Source organism: Nothobranchius furzeri, chromosome 5, assembly GCF_043380555.1.
Source record: "Nothobranchius furzeri strain GRZ-AD chromosome 5, NfurGRZ-RIMD1, whole genome shotgun sequence".
Classification (NCBI taxonomy): domain Eukaryota; kingdom Metazoa; phylum Chordata; class Actinopteri; order Cyprinodontiformes; family Nothobranchiidae; genus Nothobranchius; species Nothobranchius furzeri.
In genome coordinates, this window is record NC_091745.1 from 70,030,149 (window position 1) to 70,057,166 (window position 27,018).

Consider the following 27,018-nt stretch of genomic DNA (forward strand, 5'->3'; position numbering starts at 1 on the left):
TACACAAATTTAGATCAAATTAAATACAGAATTCAAATTCCGATTTTAATGAGATAAAAGGAAAAATCAGGGGGCGAGTTGTTTCAGTGCAGCATGGGAAGCATTCATCCAAAGGCTGAAAGATTTCAATTTTGGTTTGAATGTTTCTAGAGTTGGGGAACATTTGAGGTCACGAAGAAGCGGATTCCATCTGTGGTCTGATTCCGTATCTGCACAGTAAAAAAGGGAAAACTTGATATTTACACTTTGATCATTGAAGTTTCTTTTAAATCGACTTTATGTAGCGTTTTCACATGGTTGAAGGGCCAAACAAAGCGCTGCACAACAAAAAGTGACGAGAGTAAAAACGTTTAACAGCAATTAAACGATCAGACAAAAACTTGTAGATGTAATTGTAAATGTATAATAGATTTGGCATTTAAAATTAAAATCACTTAATGTTGGATCTTAACACTTTGATGCATATTGGTCACTACAGTGGACAGGTACTCAAAATTGTTTATTTTTTTGCTATTAAGCACAGCTGTTGAAGACTTACATTTGAGCCCCTCCATTTGGACTTCAGTAAGTCAAGCCACCATATTTCATGTTCAGAATGCATGCCGTCCACTGAGGTGGACGTGTAATAAATTATTCCTAAATTAAATGTTACAAAAAAAATTGTTGAAATTTGTTTCATTCACACCTAAAGATGAATGAAAAAAAATTGTTAAAAAATCATGAAGATTTCATAATTCATGCATCAAGGCGTTAAATGAGAGCGGATCCATGTGGACTGAATTTGAAACCACTTGCAGGTTAGTGATGTAGTTAAAAAAAACTTAAACCTTATGAGATGGTTTCAAACTAAATTGAACGCTATAATGAAATTTTGCAGCGTTGATAAGCATGTATGTATTTATGTAAATAATCGTGTGCAACTTTGCAGACTACAGCACCACCGTGTGGTGATTATTTGTAATTACAGCATTAATAATCGATTTAAACTAGGACTCGGGTCACTTATATCAAATACGTTAATTATTTTTAACGTACTACATAATGTTAAAATAGAAGACCACCTGGGCTGGAATGGCGCGTGCGCGCCTCATTCACGGAAGAAGCGCTACAACGTCTGTGACGTCACTAACCTCAGGTGTGGCAGGAGGAAAACAGGTATTCGGACCGCTCGGTTTGGGAGTTTTTAAGCCTCCTTTAGCTGAGTGCATGATCCGGAGCCAAGAGGAGGGAGAAGAATCACCGCTGGTGTGTTTGTGCGGAGGACGGAAACAGGAAAAAGCAAAAGAGAAGCTATAATTACCTCCGGGGAGGGCCAGAGAGAACGACGCTCGGTCCGCGGGTTTATCTGGAAACATGGAAGGATTGTGTTGATGCTGTCGAACTTTTGTGTTTTACTTCAAAGGAGCCTGAACTTTATTTGAAAAAATAAATAAATAAACAAATAAAGGTTTTGGAACCTTTGGAGCCAACAGCTCTTCCCAAATAAAGTTCAGGTAAGTGGGACAAACTTTGTTTAAGAGCGCGGATGTACAGATGTGTTGTTCAAAAGAACCCCCAACGAAAACAGCAGGAAGCGCGGCTGTGCTGCTACCTTTTCCTTCATTAAAGCTGCAAGAAAAGTGTTTCTAAACTCTTATTTACTTTTAGGTTTTCCTACATCTAACTGAATCTCTTTAAATAGTGGCATGTCTTATTAAAGTTTTGGTTCAGTTAACTGAACCGTATTACTTAAACAAATACATCTACCCACCTTGCAAAGGAGGTGTAACTATTACATTAATCTGAAGCACAACTACAAATCCAGATGTTTCATGAAGTCACGTTTATAATTCCTTCACACGAAATCTCCGCATTTAAACATTAAAAGTGTTTTTAGTAGCATTTTATATTTATAAAACCCCTTCCCACCCTCAATCAAGGGGGCCCAAGGTGCTGAACATAGTGCAGAGAAGCAGCAAAACAGCCGTATAATAAAATGCAGAGATAAAAACAAAAAAAGAGCTACAAACCTTAAAAAATAGTGATCAAAAACATTAAAATGTGAATAAAAACAACTAAGAAACCGATGTAAAATACAGCTTAAGTCTTAGCGGTTCCAAAGCCGAGGACCCAGAACTGCAAAGCCACGATCCCCCCCTTGACTTACGCTTTGATTGTGGTACAACCAAAAGGTTATTTTATCATAGAAAATAGTTCTATAGATGATGTGTGGGTGTCTATTTAGCAAAATACCATTGGACTTGAATGAAAGATGTCAAAACTGATTATTCACCTTAGATGACACAAACAGGTCAGGTAATTCTACAGATATTTTAGCTACTAAAGTGTTATCTGGGCCCTACAACCTCTTCGACATTAAGTGCTGGAACCTGGAGCCAACCCTACTTGTATTCGAATAAATATGCCTTTGAGCCACAGGAGAAATTTGAATGGAACTTTTAAAACACTGACTATACTAACAAAAAAAAAACTTCATTCACAACAGTAATTCAACTGAAAAGGGTGACTAATTAGACTGACTCATGTTACAGCCCCTGCCACTGTGTCCAGGCCCTGTCCTGAGTCCAGATTATCCCGGACAAGCCCCCATTTTGTTGTGGTCCCTCAAGCCGGGCTGTAACAACTCATTAAATGCAAAGCAAGATATTTCAAGCCTGTGTTTGTTATAATTGTGATGATTTAAGGCTTACAGCTTACGAAAACTCCAAATTAAAAATCTCAGGTAACCAGAAGATTGCGAAAAGGTTCAGTATTCTAGGCTTAAATTGTCACACTCTGTTAATTAAACCCAAACACCTGCAAAAGGGTCCTTGAGTCTTTAAATGGTCTTAGTTTAGGGTAAATTACTGAAATAAATGGACGTTTGCACCATTTTCAGATTCTTCCAGGTTTCACCTGCACCTCTACAGTTTTAGAATCAGTCTGATTAAAAATAGCTGAATTAGCTAAAATCTGAAAGCTGTGAGTCACTCACATGATTTTAACACTACTCTTTGTGCAATAGCTTAAATTTTAATCTATACCTGTGTGACTCGAGGATTTTGCTTGTTAGCAACCCTGGATTAAAACACTCCATTCATTTCAGAGTAGACTACAGTGATGGGGGACGTCGATCTGGAGGAGCAGGAACCGTTTTCAGAGGAAAGAGAGGAGAAGCGACAGAGGACCAGAGCAACGCCAGCGGATGGAACAGAGGAGTTGGGATGTTGTGACAAATTCCACAATGCAATCTCCAAATGGATGCTTCCAGAACACCATCGCGAGACCTACCTGGATCGTGCCAACTGTTTCCCACCACCCATTTTCATCATCCTCATCAGTATGGCAGAGGTAAGTTACTGAAACGGCCAGGATAAACTCTGGAACTGGATCTAGACATATTCATTACATGTTTCTGCTGTCTGGTGATTGTTTGGTTTGAATAAATCTGATTTTTAACTCCCAAAGAGCCCTGAGCTCTTGTTTCTAGGTTTCTTCCTGTTCTGTGCTGCCTCCTCTAAAATGTCCTGACTCATCACGTGTGGTCTCCTCCCACAGGAACTGAAAACAGGAGATTCCTGTGTAAACACTTAAACTCCGAGTGCAGTCGATTCCCATCACAAGAACAAAATGCATTGCTTTCATTACGTGAACAAAGTCTGTCTACTTTTTGGTGAGAGCTTGGATACTTACTAGGACACATACAGAGAGGGTCCTGGTTCATGCCTCATAAAACTGAACTGTATTATGTATACTCAACAAGGATATCAGTAATTTTTGGTGGATGAGTACAACTACTGGAAAATATAAGCTTTAGTCTTTATTATTTTATTGAGTAAAACTTGTTTTAAAGCAACACTAGCGTTTTTAACACTTTAACCAGGGGTTAACTTGAGCCGGATGTTGCCGGAACAAGATTCGGGACAGTCTGCTAGGTTTCGGCAACTCACGCGACCAACTTGTGCTATGGCCTACGCAGGTTTCCAATCACGGGTGAGCTAAAGGGAGCCCGGCTCACCCGAAAATAGGGGGCTGCACGATATTAAGAAAACCTGTGATATGCGATAACGGTGATTGATATTGCGATGACAATATTACTTGTGATAAATAAAAACTTAGCTTGGGAACAAAAATGATCAAAAACAAAGAAATAAAAAAATAACAAAAGTCATAGAAATGAGAAAAGCAAAAGATGTGAGGAAAGGGAAAAAGAAAAGACAGTCAGTGGATCCCGGGAAAAGCAGAATCAGCAGAAAGAGCAGAACAAAGCTAACTCAGGTGTTTGATAACCATCAAAATTAAGTACTACTCTCCGTCTCGGGGGCGGGCATCTAACCTATGAGAACCCACCCATTTGGCCAAATGGGTGAAGAGCTCTATTTGGTTAGTTAAAAATACATCATGTTTCCGTTTGACATAATGCATTGTGTGTAGCAAACATTTGAGCTGACCAGTCAGTGCGATATTTATCTGTTCTTTGCGATATGCATATTGCACATGCTGATATCGCGGTAACGATATATTTGCGATATATTGTGCAGCCCTACCCAAAAGGGTGACAGGCTCCCCTGGAAGCCCACAACTAACACACCCGGGGGGAGCCCGAAAAGGATCCTGGTTCTACTTATATTACATTATTCATGTGGACTCTCCAGGCATTATTTTGAGCGGAGAGGCGCAGATATCTGATCGTTCCTGCGCTCCAGACAGTTGCTTCCTGAGCACGGCCACAGTAACATTCTCAAAGTGTTGCCACCTTAAAAACAAATTTTACACGCGATCGTTCATGTCGGCTCATACCCTTTTATGCTTTCTGTCTTTTATTTGTGCCTGATGCGTTTTGCTGCTGCAGAGCGCATCACTTGTTTCGTCCTCCGATGACTTCACCTCACCGGCGCGGTCAGTGCGCGGCGCGCACTCCGCCACTTTTGCGGTCGGTAGATTTATTTGAGCTGCAGTTCAAAGGTAACTCATGAGGTGAATATATATGAAGTCAGGTAGCAGTTTTTCTTTAGGATTGAGAGGAGATGCAGGAAGATAATAGACAGAGACAGGACAGAAAAATTGTCTGATTTGCCTTTAGTAAACTTGGGTTTGACATCAGTATTTGCATCCCGGGGATGTTTAATTTACAAATTAAGCACTGACTTTAACCTATTGTCTGGTTTCAGTGGTGCTTGAGCAACTTCACATCACTCCGTAGCCCTCTGCTGACCCAAAACTGTGCTTAACAAGTTTGGTGGTTTGCGTAGGAACGCTTGCTGGAGACTTATTTGAAGGCTAGCAGTTAGCTTTTTAAAAAGCACAAGAAGAAGAAGAAGATGTTGTTTTTGTCTTTTTTGTTTGCATCACGGCAACTGTGGATCTGGTTCGGCCCAGATGTATAAAAATCAGCTTCTGGACCCTCTACCACAACGTTACCATGGTGTCAATCAGATTTAGAATACTAGATGACTTTACGAGTCAGTTGTAAGAATTGTATTCAAACGGCCCACTAGCAGGTCATCGAGCACCGAGAGGTTATATAAGGTTACTTTTACCCTTCATTCCACTCCCTCTTCTTTCTCAGTTGGGAGTGTTTATCTACTACGCCGTATGGAAGCCCCAGAAGCGGTGGATAACCCTGGAGGAAGGCATCTGGAGAAGCCCTCTCACCTACACTCCTGACAAAAGAGAAGAAGCGTGGCGCTTTATTTCCTACATGTTCGTCCACGCTGGGTGAGTCGAAGGAGGTTTTTAAATCCTTTAATGACACGATGACGGCTTCAGTCCTCCACAGACTCTTGAAAGAGTGAATCATGCTGTTTGTGGAGTTTTGATGCTTTCAGAGCTTCAGATTTAACCCTTTATTAGTTGAATCACATCAACATGTACCTTTTTGCTGATGTATTGTCGGGACATCACCATCTAGATTTTTATAATTGTGATAGTTTCAGGTTACGTAGTCATCGTAAACACCGTGCAAAAGCTTTCTTAAACCATCTGTCATTTCTTTACATCTTGTTTCCAAGGAGTCAGACTTTTGTGATTTTATTTTAGAATGGTCTCGATCAACGGGTTTTGCCGAAGGGAAGGGGGGGGCGCACAATACCTTGGAGCAACCAGTGACTCCGCCACCTAGCCAATCAATGCTGGCCCCGTTCAGCACATTTGGAACCACAACGAAGTAGGGACTGAAACGTAGAGTGAAAGCAGGGTGAAAATACTGAACCGCTCTGTTTGGAAAAGGCTGCCAGACCAAACTACACCCACCCGAGTCACGCGGAGTAGTGCCGCTGGAAAAGGCCTGTAATATCGAGTTACGGAGAGGCTAACATTGAGCTAACAATGCTAATGGTGAAATAGAAAAACGAGGCTACTCTAAAAAAAAAAACTTTTTCAATTACCAGTGTATAAGTATCTACTTATCAGCTTACTATGTATATATGACTCTTCACTTGTCATTTATAATATTTTGCCGCTGAGCTGTAGCTTGCAACAGCCATGAAATTCCCTGAATGGGGTGACAAAGTTGCTTGTGTGTTTTGAAAATGGGCTGCAGCAACCAAATTTGACATCAGGATATCATTCTTATGTAATGCACCCTGTTGTTAACAACAACAACAAAACACACAGAAACCTTTTGGCACGGTTCAAAATGAACTTGATTCGACATAACAGCAAAATTATGCTTGCTTTCATATTTGTAGTATGCGTTGGGATATGGGAGGGACCACAAGGTCAGTACCTATTGAGTAGCTTCTAGATAGCTAAAAATAAACCGAGGGCTCACATGGACAACAATCAGCAAAATAGACCAGATTTGTTTACGGCTGAAGAATTCATTAACAGTTCAGGGATCAGGGATTTGGCTTAGATTCACATGGGAGGACTTTGAAATTGCTGGATTTTCAAAATATGAGTGACTCCATGCATGGTGAGAAAATTTATGTATGTACGACAAAAAAAAAGCACACTACACACAAACTGATTTCTCCCAAACATTCTGTGGTCGGACAGGAAATCGCGAAAAACCGCTTGAAATCAAATTGGACGCCATAATAAATAAACCTGGTGAACGAGCAGTTTGTGGCGTGCTTTTGTCATGTAGCTTTCTGACTGGCTATATGTCACTCAACAGGCAGCACCCTCATTTGTCCTCAAAATCAGATCAAGACAATCTAAAGAGTTTTAGCCCCGATTAATGATTGGAGCGGTCTCAATGTCCTTCAGACCAGACCCGAGAGCTCTTAAGACACCACACATGGCAAGAATATTGGATGGAGATTATTTCCATATTTGGAGTGATTAAAGTTTCAGTAGAGACCATTATGGCCACACTAGCAGTCTGACCAATCAGCTGCCGGAATGTTCTCACCTGAGACGCATTGTATATTGTTTGTAGTTTTATCCATGTGAAATAAAACAGAACCGCAGGGTAGAAATGTATGAGCAGATTTACCAAACTTCAGGTCTTAAAACATCCTAAAAACTACAAAAAGAAATGAGCCTCTTTGGAGGTTAAGTAACTATAAAATAAACGCGATAACTCAGAGCTTTTTAACAGTGCTGTATGTGGTCTGGTAAGAACATAGTCTTGTGTATAAGAAACAAGAACACAAGGAATGATATCTTGGCTAAACAGGAAAAACTGTAAATGAGCACTAGTTCCATCACCACCGTGATTAAAAACACTGTTAATAGGTTCCCAGTTCCAAGTAGTCTTGGATAATGAAAAGATTAGACCAGTAAGGATTTTAATATTTTTATTTTTCAAAATAAAAGCACACAAGTACAGTATACAAACAGAAAAGTGGGAAAAGGGACTTTTTTTCTACTTGACAAACACTGCCATTTAGCTTAGCTTAGAACAGAAATGAATACATTGTTAATCCAATTCAAAGTGATATTTATTCATTCTCCACTTCATGTTTTCTAGTGTGGAACACATTGTGGGTAACCTGCTGATGCAGCTCCTACTGGGCATCCCGTTGGAACTGGTCCACAAAGGCTTCGAAGTGGGAATGGTTTACCTGTCTGGAGTCCTTGCAGGTGGACATAACCTCTCTGTGTTTATTTGTTCCTCTTCTTCAGTAATGTAACCTCAGACTGCTTTTTGTCAAACTTTGATCTATTTTATTCCTCAGGCTCTCTAGCCAGTTCCATTTTTGATCCTCTCAGTGCTTTGGTTGGTGCTTCTGGGGGCGTCTATGCCCTGCTCGGAGGTTATTTCATGAATGCAGTGGTGGTGAGTTTACTCATGGGTTTCATTTTTTATCATTATAAACCAGTGATATTACATCTAAATATGTGTAATAGCTTCAAATGGTGTTTTTCTTTTTGGGACTCTGGTAGCTTGTCCTAAAATTCAAGTGCTAGCAGTCGGCTGTTTCTCCTCCTCTGATATTATTGAGCGGAGAACCTCTCACACTTGTGGTGTTCTGTTGCTAAATATGCGCGTGTGTAATAAATGGAGGATCCAGGCAAGTGCAGAAGTCCGGCGGTTTGGCAAGACCAACAACGGGATGGCTCAGTGGTTGCTTTTGGTCCAAAACGTGTTGTTAGCATAGACTTTAAGCCATGCCACATAACTACATTATTGATATTATAACCAATCTAAATATATTTAAATCTATACTATGTTAGAAGTTTGATGCATAAAAATGTTTTAAGCTTATTTGTTTTCCAAACTTGCCATTGCAGCTTTAACAATTCAGATTAAAACTGCTACAAGTGAAGGGAACTGCAGTGAGATGAAAGGATGTAAAAAAAATATTTACCGTATTTTCCGGAGTATAAGTCACACCAGCCATAAAATGTACAATGAAGAAAAAAAACATAAGTCGCATTTTGGGGGGAAATTTTATTACTTTTCTTACAAAATCTGAGACCCAAGCATTTCACATTGCAAGACAAGTACCGGTAACAATAACAGAATAAACAATCAGGGCGCAGCAGCGTGCCAAGGTCTCCAGCAGAGGATGGCGGTGTTTCAAACCCTGTGTCTGTCTGTCTGCTCTGTCTTCTCGATCCCCAGTGAGTCGTGGAGGATGGCTGCTTATACTGAGCCAGGATTCTCTGGAGGTTTCTTCCTGTTAAAAGGGAGTTTTCCTCTCCACTGTCGCTGCATGCTTGCTTAGTATGAGGATTGCTGTATAGTCACTGACACTCGTCAGTGACTTGATGCAATTTGCTGGGTTCCTTATATAGGAAACATTATTTCTGATTGGCTTAATGAACTGTGAATTGGAATGCTTATTATGTGAAGTGCCTTGAGACGACTCTTGTCGTGATTTGGCGCTATATAAATAAACTTGAATTGAATTGAATTATCCATTCCTAATTGAGAATTTAAATACAAACAATAACCATTTCTTTTGTGTAGTTCAATTCAAACTCCGACTGCTAGGGGGCAGCAGTTTTTGCCCCCTTCATTCTGATGGAACAACATCTTCCAATAACTCTGGTGTGTGTTTTGGAAGAGTCTGGCCTGAGTTTTCCAATTAAATTTAATTTTAAAATTTGGCAGACAGTGGAAGAAGAGTGAAGTGCTGACCACATAAGCGGAGGGTAGCAGGTTTGAGCCCCGCTCAGTCTGTCACAGCCATCATGTCCTTGGGCAAAACACACCTTGATTGCTGGTGGTGGTCACAGCTCATCACCATCAGTGTATGAATGTGTGTGGATGAATGAGGGGTTGTGTTGAAAAGCGCTTTGGGCGGGTTGTAGAACCCTAGAAGGTGCTATATGAAATAGAGGCTGTTTAAGATTTACTGCTCATCAGTTCATTCATTCATCTTTACAATCTCTGATATACCTAGATCATTCTCCAGTAATCCAATTGGGATTCCGTTTTTTTTCCTTTGTCATTCTGTAACACCGACTCAGTTGGAACACATCTCGGGCGCTCGCTCAGGTGTTACTAGAACAAACTGCATGTCTTTACCACCTAGCCTCAGGACTTCTGCGTTCAGGTCTGACTTAAGTTTGCACATTTTTGTTCTCAATCCTTTTGTGCCTATTCTAGTGTCCTTTTCTAAGGAATTTTGTTTTGATGAAATGCTTTCACTGGACTGAGTTGAAAGGCTAATAAAAACACAATTATACATGGTTTACCGACAAAAAATGGCAATGTGCTTTTCTACGTTAGATGTGAGCAATTCAAATGTCATGAAGCAATCTCATGTTGACACCCACCTGTTGTACTGGGAAAAATGTAGAAATAATTATAAACAATTATAAATTTTATTTGATTGGGTTCTTTTTTTTCTCCATATCACAGACATTTTGAATTGTGTCGATTAATGTAACCTTTGCTTTTGTAGTTCCTTCTGTTAAGTACCAATTTATTTCCATTATTCAGTTTCACAACATTTGGACTTATACTTAGTAATTTCTAGTACATGTAGTTAGTTCTATTAAGAAGGGATACAAATTCTCTTGCATTTTATTCTTTAAAAAAGTAATTAATACTTTTCTTGGTAATAAATTACTTTTATCTTGTTACTCCGTTACTAACATAGCCTAGAAAGCCATCCTATACAAGTTAATTTATAGTCTGGCCACAAACCATTGACACAACCAAGTCATAGGATGGAATCTACGGTTGTCTTTCAAACCATCTCCACACGCAATTGGACCGCGCTAGCACAAATCAGAGCTACGAACGTGATGTATTCAACACTACAATGATCAGTCAATGGAGCAGTCTGCCAGTCAAAGATTAGGCAAATGCTTCCTTTTATGAAACAAAGGACTTGAGTTTATCTGCTCATGTCCCAAATAAAAGCCCTAGCTTAAATTGTCCAAAGTTGATGCCAAAGCCGTTGGTCTGAACCATCACCTTTGGTACTTAGGCCATCCAACAAACAGACCACTCTGATTTGCAAGACACAAAACAGTTCGGGCCAATGGTAGACCTGATGAGGTGGCCATGGAGCGTCGACTGACCAGCAGAGCCACATCTTTTGCTACTGCTACGGTTGGTCTAGACTTCTAGGCTAACTAAATTGGTTACATTTTGAAATGGTAATTTCTACTTTTTCTAAAGTAACTTGCCCAATACTGGTCCCCTACTGAGATGTAGTATTTGTAGTTATGTGAAGAGCTAAAACTCCATTTAATTCACAGAATTTTCGTGAGATGATTCCTCTTCTTGGAGTGTTTCGAATCCTTGTCATCGTACTTATCGGTGAGATTTTTTTGTGTTGTCTCACTCTATAAGTTGTAAATTCAGAAATGACTTTTAGCAACAATTTAACACAACTTTGTATGTAGTTGGTGGAGATTTTGGTTTCGCCTTCTACAGAAGATTTGTGGCGCATGATGAAGTTTTAAAGGTAAGATGACACCAAACATCTGGACACACAGGGCCCGGGGCGATATTTATCCAACCGCCATCGCCCACACAGAGCGTTCTTAGCAATAGGCTGCATAGATTTGCTAGTGGATGAGAAGCCCTCACTAGGGATGGATTTGTCATGCAGACACATCCTTTTAACTTTCCACACTGCATTTCCTTTCGGTTTGAACTCTTTGCTTTTCTCCTTTGAAACAAACTGGTTCTACGTATTTTTGAGTTGCTTCCTGTGAGATCAGACAGCAGTGGTTTATGGCCTGGAGGCTACATTTAAAACTAAACCCTTTTTCTTTTAGGTATCCTTCGTGGCTCACTTTGCAGGAATTGTTGCCGGAATGACCATTGGTTACGTCTTCTTCAGCGCTTACAACCAGAAGCTGCTAAAAGACCCTCGTTTCTGGATTTGTATAGTGGGCTACATACTCTTCTTTCTCTTTGCTGTGATCTTCAATGTGGTCTTCTCTCCGGCTCCGTAGAATCGATGGTGCTTTAAAAAACATTTGTGTAATTCAGGAAGCTGGATTTTACTTGTTAACCGCTGAGTTGAGGTTTGTTTTTATATGTTATATTTTTTATGGTTTTAGATCTTAAATTGTGGGGTTTGGGGGAAGGCTGTTCGTTTTGATGTTTTGTAGCTTTAAACATAGTTACACTTAAAATTCAGATGCAGCTTTTGTTGTATTGTGGACTTTGTTTAAAACTTTTAGTATTTTGTACATTTTGTCTAATTGCATTTCCAAAATGTTCAAGACAAGTGTGTGAATTCCAGCTACAGGCTGTTGGTATTACTGCTCATTTCTTATTCAGTGAAACCCCGTTAACGGGACACAGTGACTAACAGCCCACAAATGCAACTGCTATTTTAACTTCTAGGTCAATTTAAATAACTGATTTTACTGCACAACATCTCATAACTGTAGGAAATGTTTAAGCATTTTTTGTTAATGGCATTAGCCAATTTTTTTTTTATTTAGAAAAAAAAAGTTTAAGATGTTGATCTAATGTTACAAAGAATGTTGCAACAAAAACCAATCAAACCTTCGTATGAAATTGTTTACTGTTTTGTCAAAGAACATTTCCAAAAACTAAATAAAATGATTTTTTTTTGTGATTTTTCCCCATCTTGCCATTGCTGATTAAACAAACAGGGTAAATGTTTAATATTTCTATTGTTTAAAGTGGGAAATTCATAAAATACAAAAAAATAAATAAAAATAAAAAATCTAAAATATGTATTAGAATCAAGCCTCCTTAAAAAAGGCTTTACTTTGAACAGACTAAAAGCACAAGAAGCCAATGTCCTCTTCATGGGAGGCAGACTCCCAGGATATCTGAAAGCATTTGTGCTTTTCAACCTAAGGTTAAAAAAATGTAATAACACAATATTTATTAAAATAATCGGGGGAAAATGGCCCAATTTATTACATGTCAGATAAAAAATTCTAAACATAACTTGGAAATGTTTGCACCCAACCCTTGGACACATCCAACATCTGTTCCTGTTTAACATCTATGTTGAGTTTGAGTTAAGGACTGTTTTTTGTCAGTCCCAAAATAAATAGAACTGCAGGTTTGATGAAGACTTTCCAAACACAGATTTAAGATAACTTCAGATGTGTCACTTTTGCTATGTGTTCAAAATACTTGCTCTACTTTTAGAATAAAACACGGTGAAAAGATTCATGAAACATTTTGTTCTGTTTGATTATTTTTCCTTCTAACATAAAAACAGTTCATGTGTAAACTGGGTCAAATATGAAGCTGAGCCCTGAAGTTTTTCTGGACTCTTCAGTAGCTAAATTAGTGTGTATTTTTTTATATATTTAAATGTGATTTGTTTCACAGACAAACACTAAAACTAAGTATTACTGCATCTTTAAACTAGAACCCGGATAAAGAATTAGTGGAATATTTGAGCAGAAATTTAAAAAACTTTGTTCATATGACTTCAAGTTCTGTGACACAAACATTTTAATTGCTGAGAACTTTAGAAATACTTTTATAAACAAGAAATTATATACAAACATATACAAAATAAATTAGACAAGGAGAATAAACTTAAGATTTACAAAACCAAAAAAAGCACAGCAGTGTAAACATCTTTCATTTTTGCTCTGCACTGAAATCCAAAAATATCAGTATCAACAAATAACTCATTAATCAAACCAGAGTGCTTCCAGGGTTCATTTTGTTGTGCTGCCATCCTCTGGTGCAGTTTCATAGTGCTTCAGCTGGGGAGAGAAAAGGGCATCTTTATCAGTCGTACATATTGTTTGATATTTATTTCATAAATAATCTATTCTGACATTTACATACATAAACCAAATCTATTTTAATAACTTCATGTTATCGACCCAGAAAATGCCTAATTAGTGAATCTGAAACAGAAAACATGAATTAACTTCATTTGTTATTAGAAGTAAAATGGTGTTTACTTGTAGACTGGTTCCAAAACTACCTCTTTCATTTTAGAGAATTTAACAATAGAAATGAGCTTACCCTAGCTCTAAGATCTTTATTTTCCTCCGTCAGACGTGCAATCTCCTGCCTCAGCTTGTTCAGCTCCTGTTGCAGCGCATCAGTGTCGGGATTCTGTCCTACAGCGTTCAGGCATTGCTTCACATATCTGCGAGGAGGTGAGGGCTAAAGAAAGAAACACTGAAGGGAACATATTTGTGCAATAAATGAATAAATAAAGATTCAGGATACTCCAAAGCATTCGTGGGCTTCTCCTGTTGTTCATACAGGGACACAAAAACTGAAAAACAAAGAAAAACAAAATCAAACCTTGTAAAAAAAATAAAAATAAAAGTTCATCTAGACCAGAACTGAGCTTCTAATTAAATCACTGCTTAGTTGGTTACAGCTGCTGGTTATTTACGTATTTCAGATTGGTTTGAATTTAATAAAATATCACATTTGGTAAATAACTTTAGCACTTTTGTTATATATATATATATATATATATATATATATATATATATATATATCTTAATGTTGGAACCAATTTACCAGTTTGGCCTACTTGAACACGTGATAGAGGCCCAGTAATAACCCACATATCAGAATCAGCTGTGCCGCAGCAGGGAAACTTCCAGATCAGGTTTTTGTAACAGAAAAATAAACTTTACTCTAATGACAAATGGTTTAAAAGCCTCATACCACTAGTGAGACTATCAACAACACCGGCTTTCTCCAAATATCTTCGAAACTGTTCTCTCTTGGAGTCTGAACCACCCTGTAGAGATGAAAAAGCACTCATTTTAACACAACACCCACACCCAAATATTACAAGAACAAATATAGTCTAACTTATTCATAATAAGTCACGTTCTTTGTTGAGTACAGGACGTTTCACGGGTGGTCGGGCTGTCGCTTGATTAGTCGGAGTAGCACTAGCTTAATTTGATTAAATAAAGCAGGTAAGTTGTTTTAATATATTTTCAAACACCGCGTGACAACAAACACACTTACTCTGTAATGCGCCATAGTGATGGTCTTCGTAAATTGGAGTGCGGGTATTTGATGTAAACTCCTGAATAATTGGAGTTCCAGTCCAATTGAAGCAGGTAAAACCAGTGTCTGGTCAACGGTTAACTTTCGTTTTGTCGCCTTTACTAGGCTCTGCTTCGCTCACATCATGGTGCCTTCGCGGGTCTTATGTAAAAACATGTTGCAAATATCCAAAAGCGGCCTTCGGCTTTGACGTACATGCTTCTACTTTTTCCATTATAATTTGTTAAGAAACGCATTTTTGGGGGAAACATTACGTTACGATTACAACGATTTTTATGTTATCGGTAACCTTAAATTATTTCCTACGTTTTTGATTTCTCCTAAACGCATCTAATGTATTTTTTATCTCCCTCTAGTGGTAAACTTTCAAAACAACTGCTAAGTTTGTTTGATTCGTGTCTAGCAACATTAATGAAATGTCCACTTTAAATGTTTATTTCTTTAATGAAAGCAAACTTCCAGACTGCTGCCCACTCAGTGTGCTTTAACATCGTTGACTGTTGTGTAAACAATTGTAATTTTCTTTTTGAACTGACTGTTGGCTCACAAAACAAGTCTGAGTACTAGTCAGGTGACTAGGGAGAAGCTTCAGAAGATTGACGCGACTGCCAGCCAATCGTTTTTCCCAATGCTATCACGGCAGCGAATCAGAACTAAGAGGCGGGTCTAAAGCGCATTTTTTCCTCCTTTTTTTTCAAGAGAGGAAATCCTAAGGAGATGTGTGGGATCACGCTCTGTGTTTCCAAGAAGCTTGGACGTTATTAACTATTTTCGTTGCTTTTACGTTATTCGTGGCGTGTGTTGGCAGTTTTACGCCATAACGGGTGTGGTGAGCCACCGCTAAAGGAGGGGGAAACGGGGGGGAAGCGACCGTCGTTGGGTCAAAATGTCGATTCAGTACGAGGAGCAGCTGTCTGACAGCTACGGGGTTACGGACTCGTTCCCCAAAGATTTCGGGTATGGCGGAGAGGAGGAGGCCGACATCGAAGAGAGCCCGACCGCATCCGATAGCAAACCGAGAATCCTGCTCATGGGTTTGAGGCGAAGTGGGAAGTCGTCAATACAAAAGGTAGGCAGATATGTGTGTTTTTGACATGTTAGCTTAAATTCGAGGCCGCTTTCGTTTGATTTAATGATGATTGGTATCAGTCAGCTCTACGTGAGAAGGCTAATATCCACTGATCTTCTGCTGTTAATGATTACCCAGGTGGACAGACACTCGATGCCTCTCTACTGATACGTGAACATGTAAACATGTGACTGGTTACCAGCTTGTCCCAACATGCCAAACACACGCAAACTGACCACACCTTTAGTTCAGCGCTGGCTTGAAATCTGTGCAGCACCTGCACCCTGTAACACCCTTCTTTGTCTTTTAAGTTCAGTTTAAACATTTTATTCATGGGGTATTTAAATCGTTTGGACTAGGGATGTGTATTGATCCTGGCGATACAATACATATCATGATACAGGGGAGACGACACGATATATCAAAATATATATGTTTGTAGAGAGAAGTTGGGCGGGCTTAGCCATAGACGTGAATACATAAAGCACAGATGTATACATAGACGCAACGTGGACTGGTGCTGCCTATTGGAGCTGCAGTAGTGGCCGACCGCCATCTTGGATAGGTCTTCATTCACCCCAGTCCATTTGATGTTTACTGTACTAAAAAAAACACATTTATCATCTTTTGTTGATGATGATTAACTCATTCACTGCCAGCTGTTTCCTGATCAGAAAAGCCCTTTGCGACTTTGTGAAAAAACGCCATTCCATGGAGTGTCTACATATATGATCTCTGTGGGGCTTGGCACCAATCATCAAAGATGGCGGCGGAGCAGGATTAGCTTTTGTTTGAAATGGCTTTGGCTTCTAGCCTGGCAAGCCAGACTAAATAAATGTATTATTTAGTCTGGCAACACTCTATTGTCGGCTCTCGGTTGTGGGGCGGGTTCTACCGTTGTCTTTCAAATGATCTCCGCATGCTACTGGACAATGAATGTGACATACTCACCGCAACAGCTATCGGTAAATGAGGCGGTCCGCAGTTGAAGAAGGAGAAAACACATCAATTTTTCTTTAAAAAAAAGCGCTTAAATACATCTATCTGCTCCTGATTCTAATGAAGCCCAAGTTCTAATAGTCCAACATTGATGTAAAAGCCGTTTCAAATGAGCCGTCGCCATCTTGTTTCACTCTGTTGCATCATCCCACCCACCAGGCTAGGGTTGTCACGGTATGAAAATTTAACCTCACGGTTATTGTGACCAAAATTATCACGGTTTTCGGTATTATCGCGGTATTTTTTAAACGGTGTTGCATATGTTCAGAAAGCATTGATAGTCCTGTTCTACACAAACAGAAATAGTTTAGAAAAGGTTTAACAGTGTTTATTAAGCCTAAAATAACACAAAGCCTTAGCAAAAGTTCAACTTTTCACAAGTAAAGGAACAAATAGCTTCTTTTTCTGGAACATGTTACAGTAGTCAGTGCAGGTTTAAATTATACAAATCCAAACATTCAAAACATAAACAATATGTAAACAAATCAAAGAAACACCACTTGTTTTCTCATATACTTGTTTTCTTCATTATCAAAATGAAAATCTAAAACTCCAGTCCACACTTGACTTCAGCACTGTACAAGTCAACCTTAAAAAATATGTATTTAAAATAAAAAGCCACTTTAAACAAATGACTAAAATAACTACTACACTATGTAATCAAATCCAAATGTCCAAGTATAAATGGCATTGAATAAGTAAACAAATCAATGACAAGGAACTAATTGTATATTTCTCTTCATCATCAACAAATAAGATGCTTCATCCAGCAACAGGGTGTCCGTGACACGGTTTAAATGCTGGCAGAGGACGCTGCGGCTGCAGTATTTAGTGACTCGTTGCATTCTCCCTCAACCAGAAGTCCTCACGTCATGCATTTAAGCTAAAATGCTAATGTTAACTTACCTTGCACTGGCTGTAGAGACGTGGGTGATGGTCACGCAGATGTGCCATTAGATTCGAAGTGTTGCTGCCTTTTGCAGACACTTTTTTCCTGCACGTTCTGCAAACGGGATAGCCGTCTTCTATTAACTGTCCCTCAGCATTTTTCAGAAATCCAAAATATGCCCATACTTCCGATTTAGTCTTCTTTGAGGGCTGATGGATGTCCTGGGCGCTGCCGTCTCCTCCTTCGGCCATTATTTCAGCTTCAAAGTTTTGGTGCCGTTGCAAACTAAAAAGTGTGTGCGTGCGCCGCGGGAACTTCAGCTGAAGCGACGGTGGCTGGTAAGGGTCACCGCGCCGAAACCGCGGCCACGGTAAACCCACCGAGATAATATAGTTTTTTAAAAACTGGACGGTTATTTTTATTGTCAACTTTTTTACCGGGGTTTACCGCTATACCGGTTACCGTGACAACCCTACACCAGGCATATAGAGTGCCCTGATTGGCCCACAAAGCGGATAAAGCTCTGTGATTTGTTCACTAAGCAGATAGAGCACTATGATTGGCCCACCATTATGGACCAATCACAGCTCTTTATGTGTTTGATACCCCTCTAGAGAGCTGTGATTGGCCAGCCAGAATGCTGTTAGGGGCTGCAGAGGTTCCAGTGGAGCGTTCCTAGACCAAACTTTGTAAAGCAAGAATTCACTAGGCTATTTGGCCACAACCTTTGACAACACAAGCAAATAAGGGTACTTTTTCTTCTACGTCTTTGACTGTGTATGGCAGACTGCCCTGTTGACAAATTTCCATCGCTAATTTGCCACTTCTTCGTGCTGCTCTGATTGGCCCTTTCATAGTCCAATTACATGCAGAGACAATTTGAAAGACGGCTGTCAGTTCCACCCTTATGACTGAGCTCTGTCTTTAGGTTGTGGCCAGACTGTATATTTACATGTATAGAATGGCTTGCCAGGTTAGTTGTTGACCAACAGTTTAAGATAAGCAATTGTTTGATATTATATTAATTACGTTTAAAATTTAAGCATAAATTCATTGCCTTCCATACAAAGAGTATGAAGGTAAATAGAATCTTGGGTCACATCCACAGGCTGTAAGAGCAGTGGCTCTAATCCGAGCACCTCTTCGATGCTTCTCAGCTTATAGTAGCCTGAGTGGAGGATGGATGGGTGTAGCTAGCTCCATCTTGTTTTCTGGAAGTGACAGAGCCCTGAAATGGCTCATTCTGGAAGGTACTGAAAATGTCAATAAAACTGCTGAAATCTCTTTAAATTGGATTTTATGCAAATAACTTCATAAACATGTTTTTTTAATCAACCGTAAAACTTTTATAACTCATGTAAAATTAATCCGTCACCTTTAAGACCAATGTTCTTCTGTAAGCCTTCAGTTTGAGCTGAGAAACATGTGATTCGGCTTTTTGCTGCTTCATCGGCCTGTGGTCTTTCAGGCCCACACCTATTGATTCAAAATGTCAGCACTGAAGCACAACTGCACTGACAGCCGCAACCCTAGGCTTTGGATTTTTCATGGTCCCGACAATTATTTGGCTAATAATCAGATTAATACTATCTAGACTGCTGCTGACAGCTGCTGCCAAACTTTTAAAAAGCGTGACGTTGCAAAGTGCTGAGTAGAGTGACGTCTTGCATCTGATGAGTCTGCAGTGCTTTGCCCTTTTCCCTTTTGTCAGACATGTGACGTCCAAATGATATCTTTGTGTCCGCGATCAAGTTGCTTTAGCAAGAAAACCATTTATTTAAAAGTGAGCCAAGTTTAAACTTGCTGCACTGTTACATGTTGAACAGTTAAAAATGAACATTTAGTAAATATTGTCATTAACCCTTAAATATAATGGAAATCGTGGAAAAATGACAAAACTGAAGAATTTGACTGTATTCTAAAAATAAATTCACCTAAATTCTAGAAATCTCTCCTTTTTGGATCCATCTTTTTCCATTTTATCGAGCGGTTCTGATAAATCTGGGAACAAATGAAAATAAACAGATAATTAATGGAATCAACTGTTTTCAGCAACTTTTTAACTTTTGTGAACTAAGAAATGCACCAAAATGCTTTAACTGATTTAGTCTTTTTTGGCCTTGTTCCACTTAACATAATTTTAAATCCAAAATTGTTGGTAAAATCTAAAAAAACTCAGACATAACTTCAATTTACCTTTATTAGCTAAACCATCAGATCCGATTTTAAGTCTGGGTGAGTCAGCTTTAGATGAGGAGAAAACACGTGTTCTCTAATGATTCTAATCAGGATTGCCTTTAGTTTCTTCAGGTTTGAAATCTTTTGAAGGTTTATTTTACAGCGTAAGTTTGCTAACTAGAATGCTAACTCCCAAAGCTGAAGTGTTATTTCCTGCTGCCCCCATCAGAGTAGACCAGTAGCTCCTGACTTGTTTTGGTGAGTGCATCGCCACAACCAGACCAGATCTGCTCCGCTGAACTCCAACTCTGATTTCAGGTAGTTTTCCACAAAATGTCCCCCAACGAGACTTTGTTTCTGGAGAGCACCAATAAAATCTACAAGGACGACATCTCCAGCAGCTCCTTCGTCAACTTCCAGATCTGGGATTTCCCTGGACAGGTTGACTTTTTCGACCCCACCTTCGACTACGCGATGATCTTCAGAGGAACTGGGGCTCTGATATTTGTCATCGATGCTCAGGTGAAGAAACTAAACCCCGAATTTCTTTTTATTTTAACAAGTGCAGAGTAAAAATTGACAAATGTCCTGAACAAGCACACCAAGGTTTATGTTCTGGTTTATGAGTGAGCTTTTCAGGTGTTCCTTGCTGTTAATGTAAGACAGAAGCTCACTCCCATGCTTATGTGGACTCTGATGACCGGTCAAAGTGACTCAGATGAGTCCACACAGCGTGGCTTTTATACTTTCCACATGACCCTAAACGCTTTTGAGAACTAATCTTGGCTTCAGTCAAATCCGCAGCTGATCTAACGGTGTGTTTTATTTGTAGTGGAGGTTGTTTCAGCAGAGGGTCACACGGTGCTTCAGGAGCTCATCAGTCGTGTTGTTTTTCCTGCTCTTTGTTAGTAAATGTCCCGTGTCTGCTGTGCTGCAGGATGATTACGTGGAGGCTCTGGACAGGCTCCATCACACCGTCTCACAAGCCTACAGGGTCAATCCGGACATCAACTTCGAGGTGTTCATCCACAAAGTGGATGGCTTGTCGGACGACCATAAAATCGAAACGCAGAGGGACATCCACCAGAGAGCCAACGACAACCTGGCAGACGCAAGTCTAGAGAAGCTGCATCTCAGGTAGGTTCTTTCTGAGCGTTTGAGCGAATGCTTTTTAAGTCATACTCTGGGGAAAACGCTCAGGTGCGCCTGTTTCAGCATGGAGAATTCAGCTAGAGGAGAAAGTCGCTTCAGATGACAGGATTTGGAGGCTTTTTTCCTGATATTTGGACATCTTGCCTCTGATTGGCTAACAGCAGCACGACTACTACTGACTGACTGCTTTACAATATGGATGTATTATCTCCACAAATAATACAAGCCTGAAGGAGTTTGGTTGTGTGGTGGAGTAGCTAATGCTAACGGTTAGCTTCTACTGCTGTTCTCTGATGACTAAACCAACAGCCTTCCCCGTCACGATCCAAGATGGGTGAGTCCACGACTGTTAAGTAACAGTGTGACGTAGAGCTGCTGCTTTCTCACATGGAAGGGGTTTTTATGCCAGTGTCCCTGTTTGTGATGTCACAAACAAGAATATTTTGAAACGGCTCATTTTGGGGCACTTAATTCCTAAAACCAAACACTGACAGAAAATGGAGGGATGATTTTTTTGTATGTTTAGAGTGTTTATAGAGGCAGTAAGAACCCACATGGCAACATGAAACAATTCAAAAGGCGAGCTTTACGTAGTATATCCCTTTTAATGGGTGATGGATGTTTTTCCTTCTTTAGTCTGCCTGTGAGATTCCTCTGTGGTGTCCTAATGAAGAAAAGGAGCCCCCGGCTGCAAAGAGAAGATTCAGCTGTGGCCAAAAGTTTAGTGATTGTCACAAATATAAAGTTTAAAAAGGAAAAACCACAAGAGTGAATTTTTGCCCTATTCTTTTAATCTTTTGCCATCACCCCCAGTTTTAACGTGGAGAAACTCTAATCTTACAACCTATTTATTAGTGGTGGTTTAATTATTTGAGCTTTTAGTTTAATAAGACGGCCGAGCCAAACTTGCTCTTCAGTATAACATGAAGCCAACTTATGCATTTGAAAGAAATCAGGACTTCTTCAAACACTTTATGTGTTTCTGTAACATGGATGTGTTTCTGTAACTGGAGTCCATGAATCACGTGCCTCTGGTTTTGGTTATTGTGCTTTTTTTCAAACTGCATTTGGTTGTTCATGTTTCAGGAGCTTCCTGCATCCATTAGTCATATGATCTCGCGACAGATTCCTACCTGCTTTCACATGCGTTTTTTAAGGAAGTATCTGAGAGTCTTTGCTTATTCACTTCCTGTTTGTCATCCTCAGCTTCTATTTGACGAGTATATATGACCACTCCATCTTCGAGGCCTTCAGCAAAGTGGTTCAGAAGCTCATCCCACAGCTGCCCACCTTGGAGAACCTCTTAAATATTTTTATTTCTGTAAGTAGATATAAAAATAATGTAGGCAAATTCTAATCACCTCTTAAATGTACAATCCTGGTTAAACCTAATCCAATCATTGTGGACATCCCATTCTTAACCAGCTCCTTCTCTTACCCGCGTATGTGCACTCATCACACGTTCTTGGCTCAGAGCAGCTGAACAGGAAGCAAAGCTAGAGCCGGGCTAGCTAGCGTAACAGACAGTGTTCCATTAGCAAATTTCATTCAACGCCAGAACAGGAAATGTTTCTCTTGACGATGAAGAGCTACTTTTTGAAAATGCACAATTCAGAAGTCCAACCCTACCTAGTAAATGGGAGAAACGGCTGGAAATGTGGAAGGAAATTAGTTTGAACAAAATCACAGATGTCCAACCAGTTTGGAAGCCTGTGTGTTCATGGGGAATTAAAAAGTAAATTGCATTAGCTTTAAGGAGCTAAACCAGCTCAGTGACCTAGTGGTAGGTCCACAGGGGTGGACCTTTAAAGCGCCCGAGCGCCAATGGCGCTAAATTTTCTCGTCGGGCGGTAAATAATTGACGACTTACCGCCCGGGTGGCGCCCAAGCCTTGTTTGTCATTTACACACCGGCTTTCACCTACATCATGGCCGCGCCCTGTAGGAAGCTGCCGTTTTCGTTTCGCGCGCGTGAACCTGCGCGCCTCTAGTCACGTACTGCACGATTCTAGTCACGTGAACTATAAGTTCACTATAAAAGACGAAGTGGAACCACGCTAGAAACACACAAGCATGCAGGAAGATGGCGCCACCACAGGGATGGGATTTCTTGTTGAAACCTCCGGCAAAACGTTTTAACACTGGTGAGGAGAAGCGAGACAGTTCGAAACGGTATGAAGTAGAGAAGCGTGTGCGTGGGTGGAATGATTCTTGGTGGTTTAAAGAAGACAGGAGGCGCAGAGAATGGCTCGAGAACAGCAAAGCGGAGGAGGTGATGTACTGCGTTGTCTGCCGGAAGTATGCAACAACAAAATCAAGTTTTGTTGAGGGAACAAACAAATTCAAACTTGAATACATTATTATGTTTGTGAATGTGTACAAAATAAAGGTTTATTACATTTAAAACGGTTCAGTTGTTATTTTGACTTGTTTTGGCAGCTGACCTGCGGGGCCGGTAGATTTTCTAAGTTACCGGCCCGGCTGGCCGGTTGGTTTTGAAGTTAATGTCCACCTCTGCACTCAGCATTAAGGGGTTGGATTGGGGGGGTTAAACCACCAAATGGTTCCTGAGCGGGGCTGTGTCTGCAGCTCAGCGCCCCCCCAGGGGATGGGTCAAGCGCGGAGAACTAATTTCGCACACACACACCAGTGTGTGTGACAACTGATGGGTCTTTCTTAACGCAGATATGACTTGACTGTGGCCCAGAATATTTTACTAAGGAACTTTTTACGCAAGTTATCCAAGTCCTTAAACACAAACCAGGTCCGTACAACAGCCATTAGCCTGTCGTCTTTACGAGCACGTCTTCATCCACATGCAGCTACAGCTGCTTTTGTCCAGAGTTAACGCAGCTCAACAACATTCGTGCACACTCGAGGTTAGACGGTAGAGTAAAATCTTTTACCAGAGGCTACATTTATATCATATCATCTGTGTACCAGCTATACCGTGCATTACCCTCAGAAACTTGAAGAAAGGGGGCTGGACCCTAAAATTATGTATTTTCTTAATGAAGTTTGCATGAATAGCTTCTTTTGGATCTCCTGTGTCACCGTTAAACCTCTAGACCTGGACAGGATGATACATTTCAGGTAAAACAGCTTGTCCAAAACCCACAAATCAACATTTTATTAATCAACCCCTCCACCGCTGCTAGGATACCAGGTGTCCATTCTAATAGATATATTAACTCGTTTTTAACTTCTGCTCTCTACCCTGTCTCCTTTTTATGGTTCGTTGGACAGAATTCAGGCATCGAGAAGGCTTTCCTGTTCGACGTGGTCAGTAAGATCTACATCGCCACAGACAGCTCTCCTGTGGACATGCAGTCCTACGAGCTGTGCTGCGATATGATTGATGTGGTTATTGACGTCTCTTGCATCTATGGGTGAGTTCCACGTTCATATGTTAGGAAAACCAGAGTCGTGGATAGTAACGACCTCCATAACGGAGCTGTCAGGGTTTTGTTTCTTTAGCCTGAGAGAGGACGGCAGCGGCAGCGCCTACGATAAAGAGTCCATGGCCATCATTAAGCTCAACAACACCACTGTGCTTTACCTCAAAGAGGTCACCAAGTTCCTTGCCCTGGTCTGCATCTTGAGAGAGGAGAGCTTTGAGCGCAAAGGTGAGCATTCACACACAGCGTGTTGCCACAAAATAAAAGCACCTTTGCACTAATAAGACGGGATGGATGATTATATTGAGACAACGGTTGTGTCCAGATTTAGCGGAAACTTTTTGTGAGGACACTTTCTACCAGGTCCATGTAGGTCAGGTCCTTTCCTGTGAGCAGCTGTTCGTTTGGACGATCTAGTCTTCCTATTTGTTCCCGCCCCTACCTCAGTATATGTTCTTTTGCCTAGCAACTACGATGGCACTAAACAAGTTTAAACTAAACTTGGCAGCAATACGTGAATACCGGAACCGCCATACGAGGTCGTTTACGAGGATTTTTTTCTCAAATATGTAAAAGATAAAACAACTGCAGCACATCTGCTTTTGAGATATTCTTTTAATCCTATATTAAAAACAATGATGCATTCTGAATATACTTCAATATTTAGACAGCCTTCTTGTTTCATTTTGATCAAATCTACCTTAAAATATGGGCTCGGAAGGATCCAGCTCCTGGATTTGGACACAACCATTCTTAATAAATCACTCAAATCAAAATATTTTCTTGTTATAGGTTTCTTTTCCCAAGCAATCATTAATAAATCTGGAGGGATTATAAGAAACCATTCAAAGCATCCGACCTCAATCTGCAAGGATTACAGCTCGTTATGAAACAAATTGAGCTTGTTTAGCAGCTCAGTCGTTTTTAAAAATCGGTGTGACCATGAAGCTTTGTAGGACTTGGATCACGTTGACACCTGCAAACAGATTCACCAGAAAAAGAAAAACCATATGATCTAAATACTTGCTAACTTTTTAGAGCCGCGCCACTCGTCTCCCTCTCCCCCGCGGCCGTGCGCTCACTGCCACAGTTATGAATGACTTCCAGCTTTCAATCCAGCGAACACATGTTGTTGGAGCAGGGCAGAAATTCCCCACCAGCAAAGCTGCCACAGAGAAAACCGGCACCGCCTCCACTCGTTTAGAGGGAGGAGAACTTTCACGTCAAAGTGTGAAATGTGGAGAATTATTTCTTGAATGTCCCTTAACGGCTACAGTATTCCCAGATGGAGCATGACTATGGAGCGTCAACCACAATTTATGTATATAAAATTGTAAAATTTTAAGCTAATAGGAATACCGCATTGGCCCGATTATAAGACGACATGGCATAAGCGGAACCATGCACATTCAGTTGGTTGTGAAAGGGGGCTATTTTTAGATGAGCACATTAGTTGGTTAAGCTAGTAGGAGCTTGTGCCATGGGGAAGGGGAAGTTTAATGGTAACTGGATGGCTAATCCCACGTTCGTGACGTGGTTAGCACCAGGTCGTAGGCAATAGCTGGAAATTATAGCTTAAATTTTATTTTAAAAATGGCTTAAATTTGGTCAAAGTGGCCTTAAAAATGGTCTTAAATCTTAAATCTGGCTCCCTTTAACCTGCAGATACCCTGCATGGGAAATCCAAGTCAAATGAGGCTTTTATTCAGACGCCCTCGGCCTCGCTGTACTCACTCATGCTGCTGCGGTCCTGGTGTACCATCAGATCGACTCCTCCCAGAGTCCTCCTCTTGCCATCCAATCCATCCATGCGTGCAATGTTTGACGCCTCTGCTGAATTGACCCCGGTCATCTTAAAATTTACATAGCTCTGCCTTATAGCTTGTTAGCTTGCCCCGCATTAAACCTAACCAATGCACCTTTTCTCCCCTCCAGGACTAATAGACTACAACTTCCACTGTTTCCGGAAGGCCATCCATGAAGTGTTCGAGGTGGGCGTGTCTGCTCAGCGGTCTTTAGGCCCTCAGGCGTTGGGCTCGCCCTGCAGCAAGGCTGTGGCTTTGAACTGCACGCCACGCAACACTCTGTAGACATTTATGGGGAAAAAAGAAAAAGAAAATCATAAAAAAGACTCAATGGAGGAAGGACAGATGAAAGGAGCCCGTAGAGGAGAGACTACAGAACCGAGGCTCACTCGTACACCAGACACAATCCTTTCCTCCCAGCACCTAGAGCACAGAGGGAGAGGGGAGGGGGGCATCTGTTTTAGGTGAATGTAACTCTCGCTAAGTGGAGCTCGGAGTCCAAACCGCTCCCGGACAGGAGAAGCTTCTACATCTTTCTATGGATCTCGTAAAGCCACCAGAAGTCTGTGATAATTAGCTGCTGTTTATTATTTGAACAATACGAGGAAACGAAGCCCCGCCCCCACCGGACCCCAACACATTCTGACCTCTGCTGGACAACCTGTGATGTCATGATCCTGTCTAGCGACAAACCCG

At 40.6% G+C, this 27,018-nt stretch overlaps 3 protein-coding genes across 4 annotated transcripts; 2 read left to right on the forward strand and 1 right to left on the reverse strand.

Moving 5' to 3' along the window:
- Window positions 1-1,354: 1,354 nt before the first annotated feature.
- rhbdl2 (rhomboid, veinlet-like 2 (Drosophila)) lies at window positions 1,355-12,433 on the forward strand. Its single transcript, XM_015950048.3, has 8 exons — window positions 1,355-1,493; window positions 3,086-3,330; window positions 5,549-5,697; window positions 7,898-8,010; window positions 8,106-8,206; window positions 11,089-11,149; window positions 11,236-11,297; window positions 11,614-12,433. The coding sequence occupies exons 2-8, from the start codon at window positions 3,100-3,102 to the stop codon at window positions 11,791-11,793; spliced, it is 897 nt and encodes a 298-aa protein (XP_015805534.1). The 5' UTR covers window positions 1,355-1,493; window positions 3,086-3,099; the 3' UTR covers window positions 11,794-12,433.
- An 837-nt stretch (window positions 12,434-13,270) lies between these two features.
- LOC107379335 (c-Myc-binding protein) lies at window positions 13,271-14,939 on the reverse strand. 2 transcript variants are annotated; one of them, XM_015950050.3, is made up of 5 exons: window positions 14,792-14,939; window positions 14,480-14,555; window positions 14,027-14,075; window positions 13,817-13,943; window positions 13,271-13,548 (listed from the first exon to the last, which is right to left on the reverse strand). In XM_015950050.3, exons 1-5 carry the CDS (start codon window positions 14,804-14,806, stop codon window positions 13,501-13,503), a joined length of 315 nt encoding a protein of 104 aa, XP_015805536.1. In that variant the 5' UTR covers window positions 14,807-14,939; the 3' UTR covers window positions 13,271-13,500. The 2 variants fall into 2 exon arrangements, with proteins under 2 accessions (XP_015805536.1, XP_054596973.1); XM_054740998.2 differs by lacking the exon at window positions 14,792-14,939 and having other exon boundaries at window positions 14,480-14,687.
- Window positions 14,940-15,543: 604 nt separating this feature from the next.
- On the forward strand, window positions 15,544-26,796 carry rragca (Ras-related GTP binding Ca). Its single transcript, XM_015950051.3, has 7 exons — window positions 15,544-15,902; window positions 20,287-20,490; window positions 20,906-21,105; window positions 22,327-22,441; window positions 24,366-24,508; window positions 24,597-24,745; window positions 26,453-26,796. The coding sequence occupies exons 1-7, from the start codon at window positions 15,720-15,722 to the stop codon at window positions 26,605-26,607; spliced, it is 1,149 nt and encodes a 382-aa protein (XP_015805537.3). The 5' UTR covers window positions 15,544-15,719; the 3' UTR covers window positions 26,608-26,796.
- The last annotated feature ends 222 nt before the right edge of the window (window positions 26,797-27,018 follow it).

What these genes read in the sequence shown, in the direction of transcription:
- rhbdl2 (XM_015950048.3), top strand. Translation starts at nt 3,100, where the DNA reads ATGGGGGACGTCGATCTGGAGGAGCAGGAACCGTTTTCAGAGGAAAGA. An exon ending in CCTGTCTGGAGTCCTTGCAG is followed by an intron (nt 8,011 to 8,105) that starts GTGGACATAACC and finishes TTTATTCCTCAG; the next exon opens with GCTCTCTAGCCAGTTCCATT. An exon ending in ATTTCATGAATGCAGTGGTG is followed by an intron (nt 8,207 to 11,088) that starts GTGAGTTTACTC and finishes TTTAATTCACAG; the next exon opens with AATTTTCGTGAGATGATTCC.
- LOC107379335 (XM_054740998.2), bottom strand. Translation starts at nt 14,579, where the DNA reads ATGAGTGCTTTTTCATCTCTACAGGGTGGTTCAGACTCCAAGAGAGAA. An exon ending in AAGCCCACGAATGCTTTGGA is followed by an intron (nt 13,944 to 14,026) that starts GTATCCTGAATC and finishes ACCTCCTCGCAG; the next exon opens with ATATGTGAAGCAATGCCTGA. An exon ending in ATAAAGATCTTAGAGCTAGG is followed by an intron (nt 13,549 to 13,816) that starts GTAAGCTCATTT and finishes TTCTCTCCCCAG; the next exon opens with CTGAAGCACTATGAAACTGC.
- rragca (XM_015950051.3), top strand. Translation starts at nt 15,720, where the DNA reads ATGTCGATTCAGTACGAGGAGCAGCTGTCTGACAGCTACGGGGTTACG. An exon ending in GGAAGTCGTCAATACAAAAG is followed by an intron (nt 15,903 to 20,286) that starts GTAGGCAGATAT and finishes CTCTGATTTCAG; the next exon opens with GTAGTTTTCCACAAAATGTC. An exon ending in TCTTAAATATTTTTATTTCT is followed by an intron (nt 22,442 to 24,365) that starts GTAAGTAGATAT and finishes TTCGTTGGACAG; the next exon opens with AATTCAGGCATCGAGAAGGC.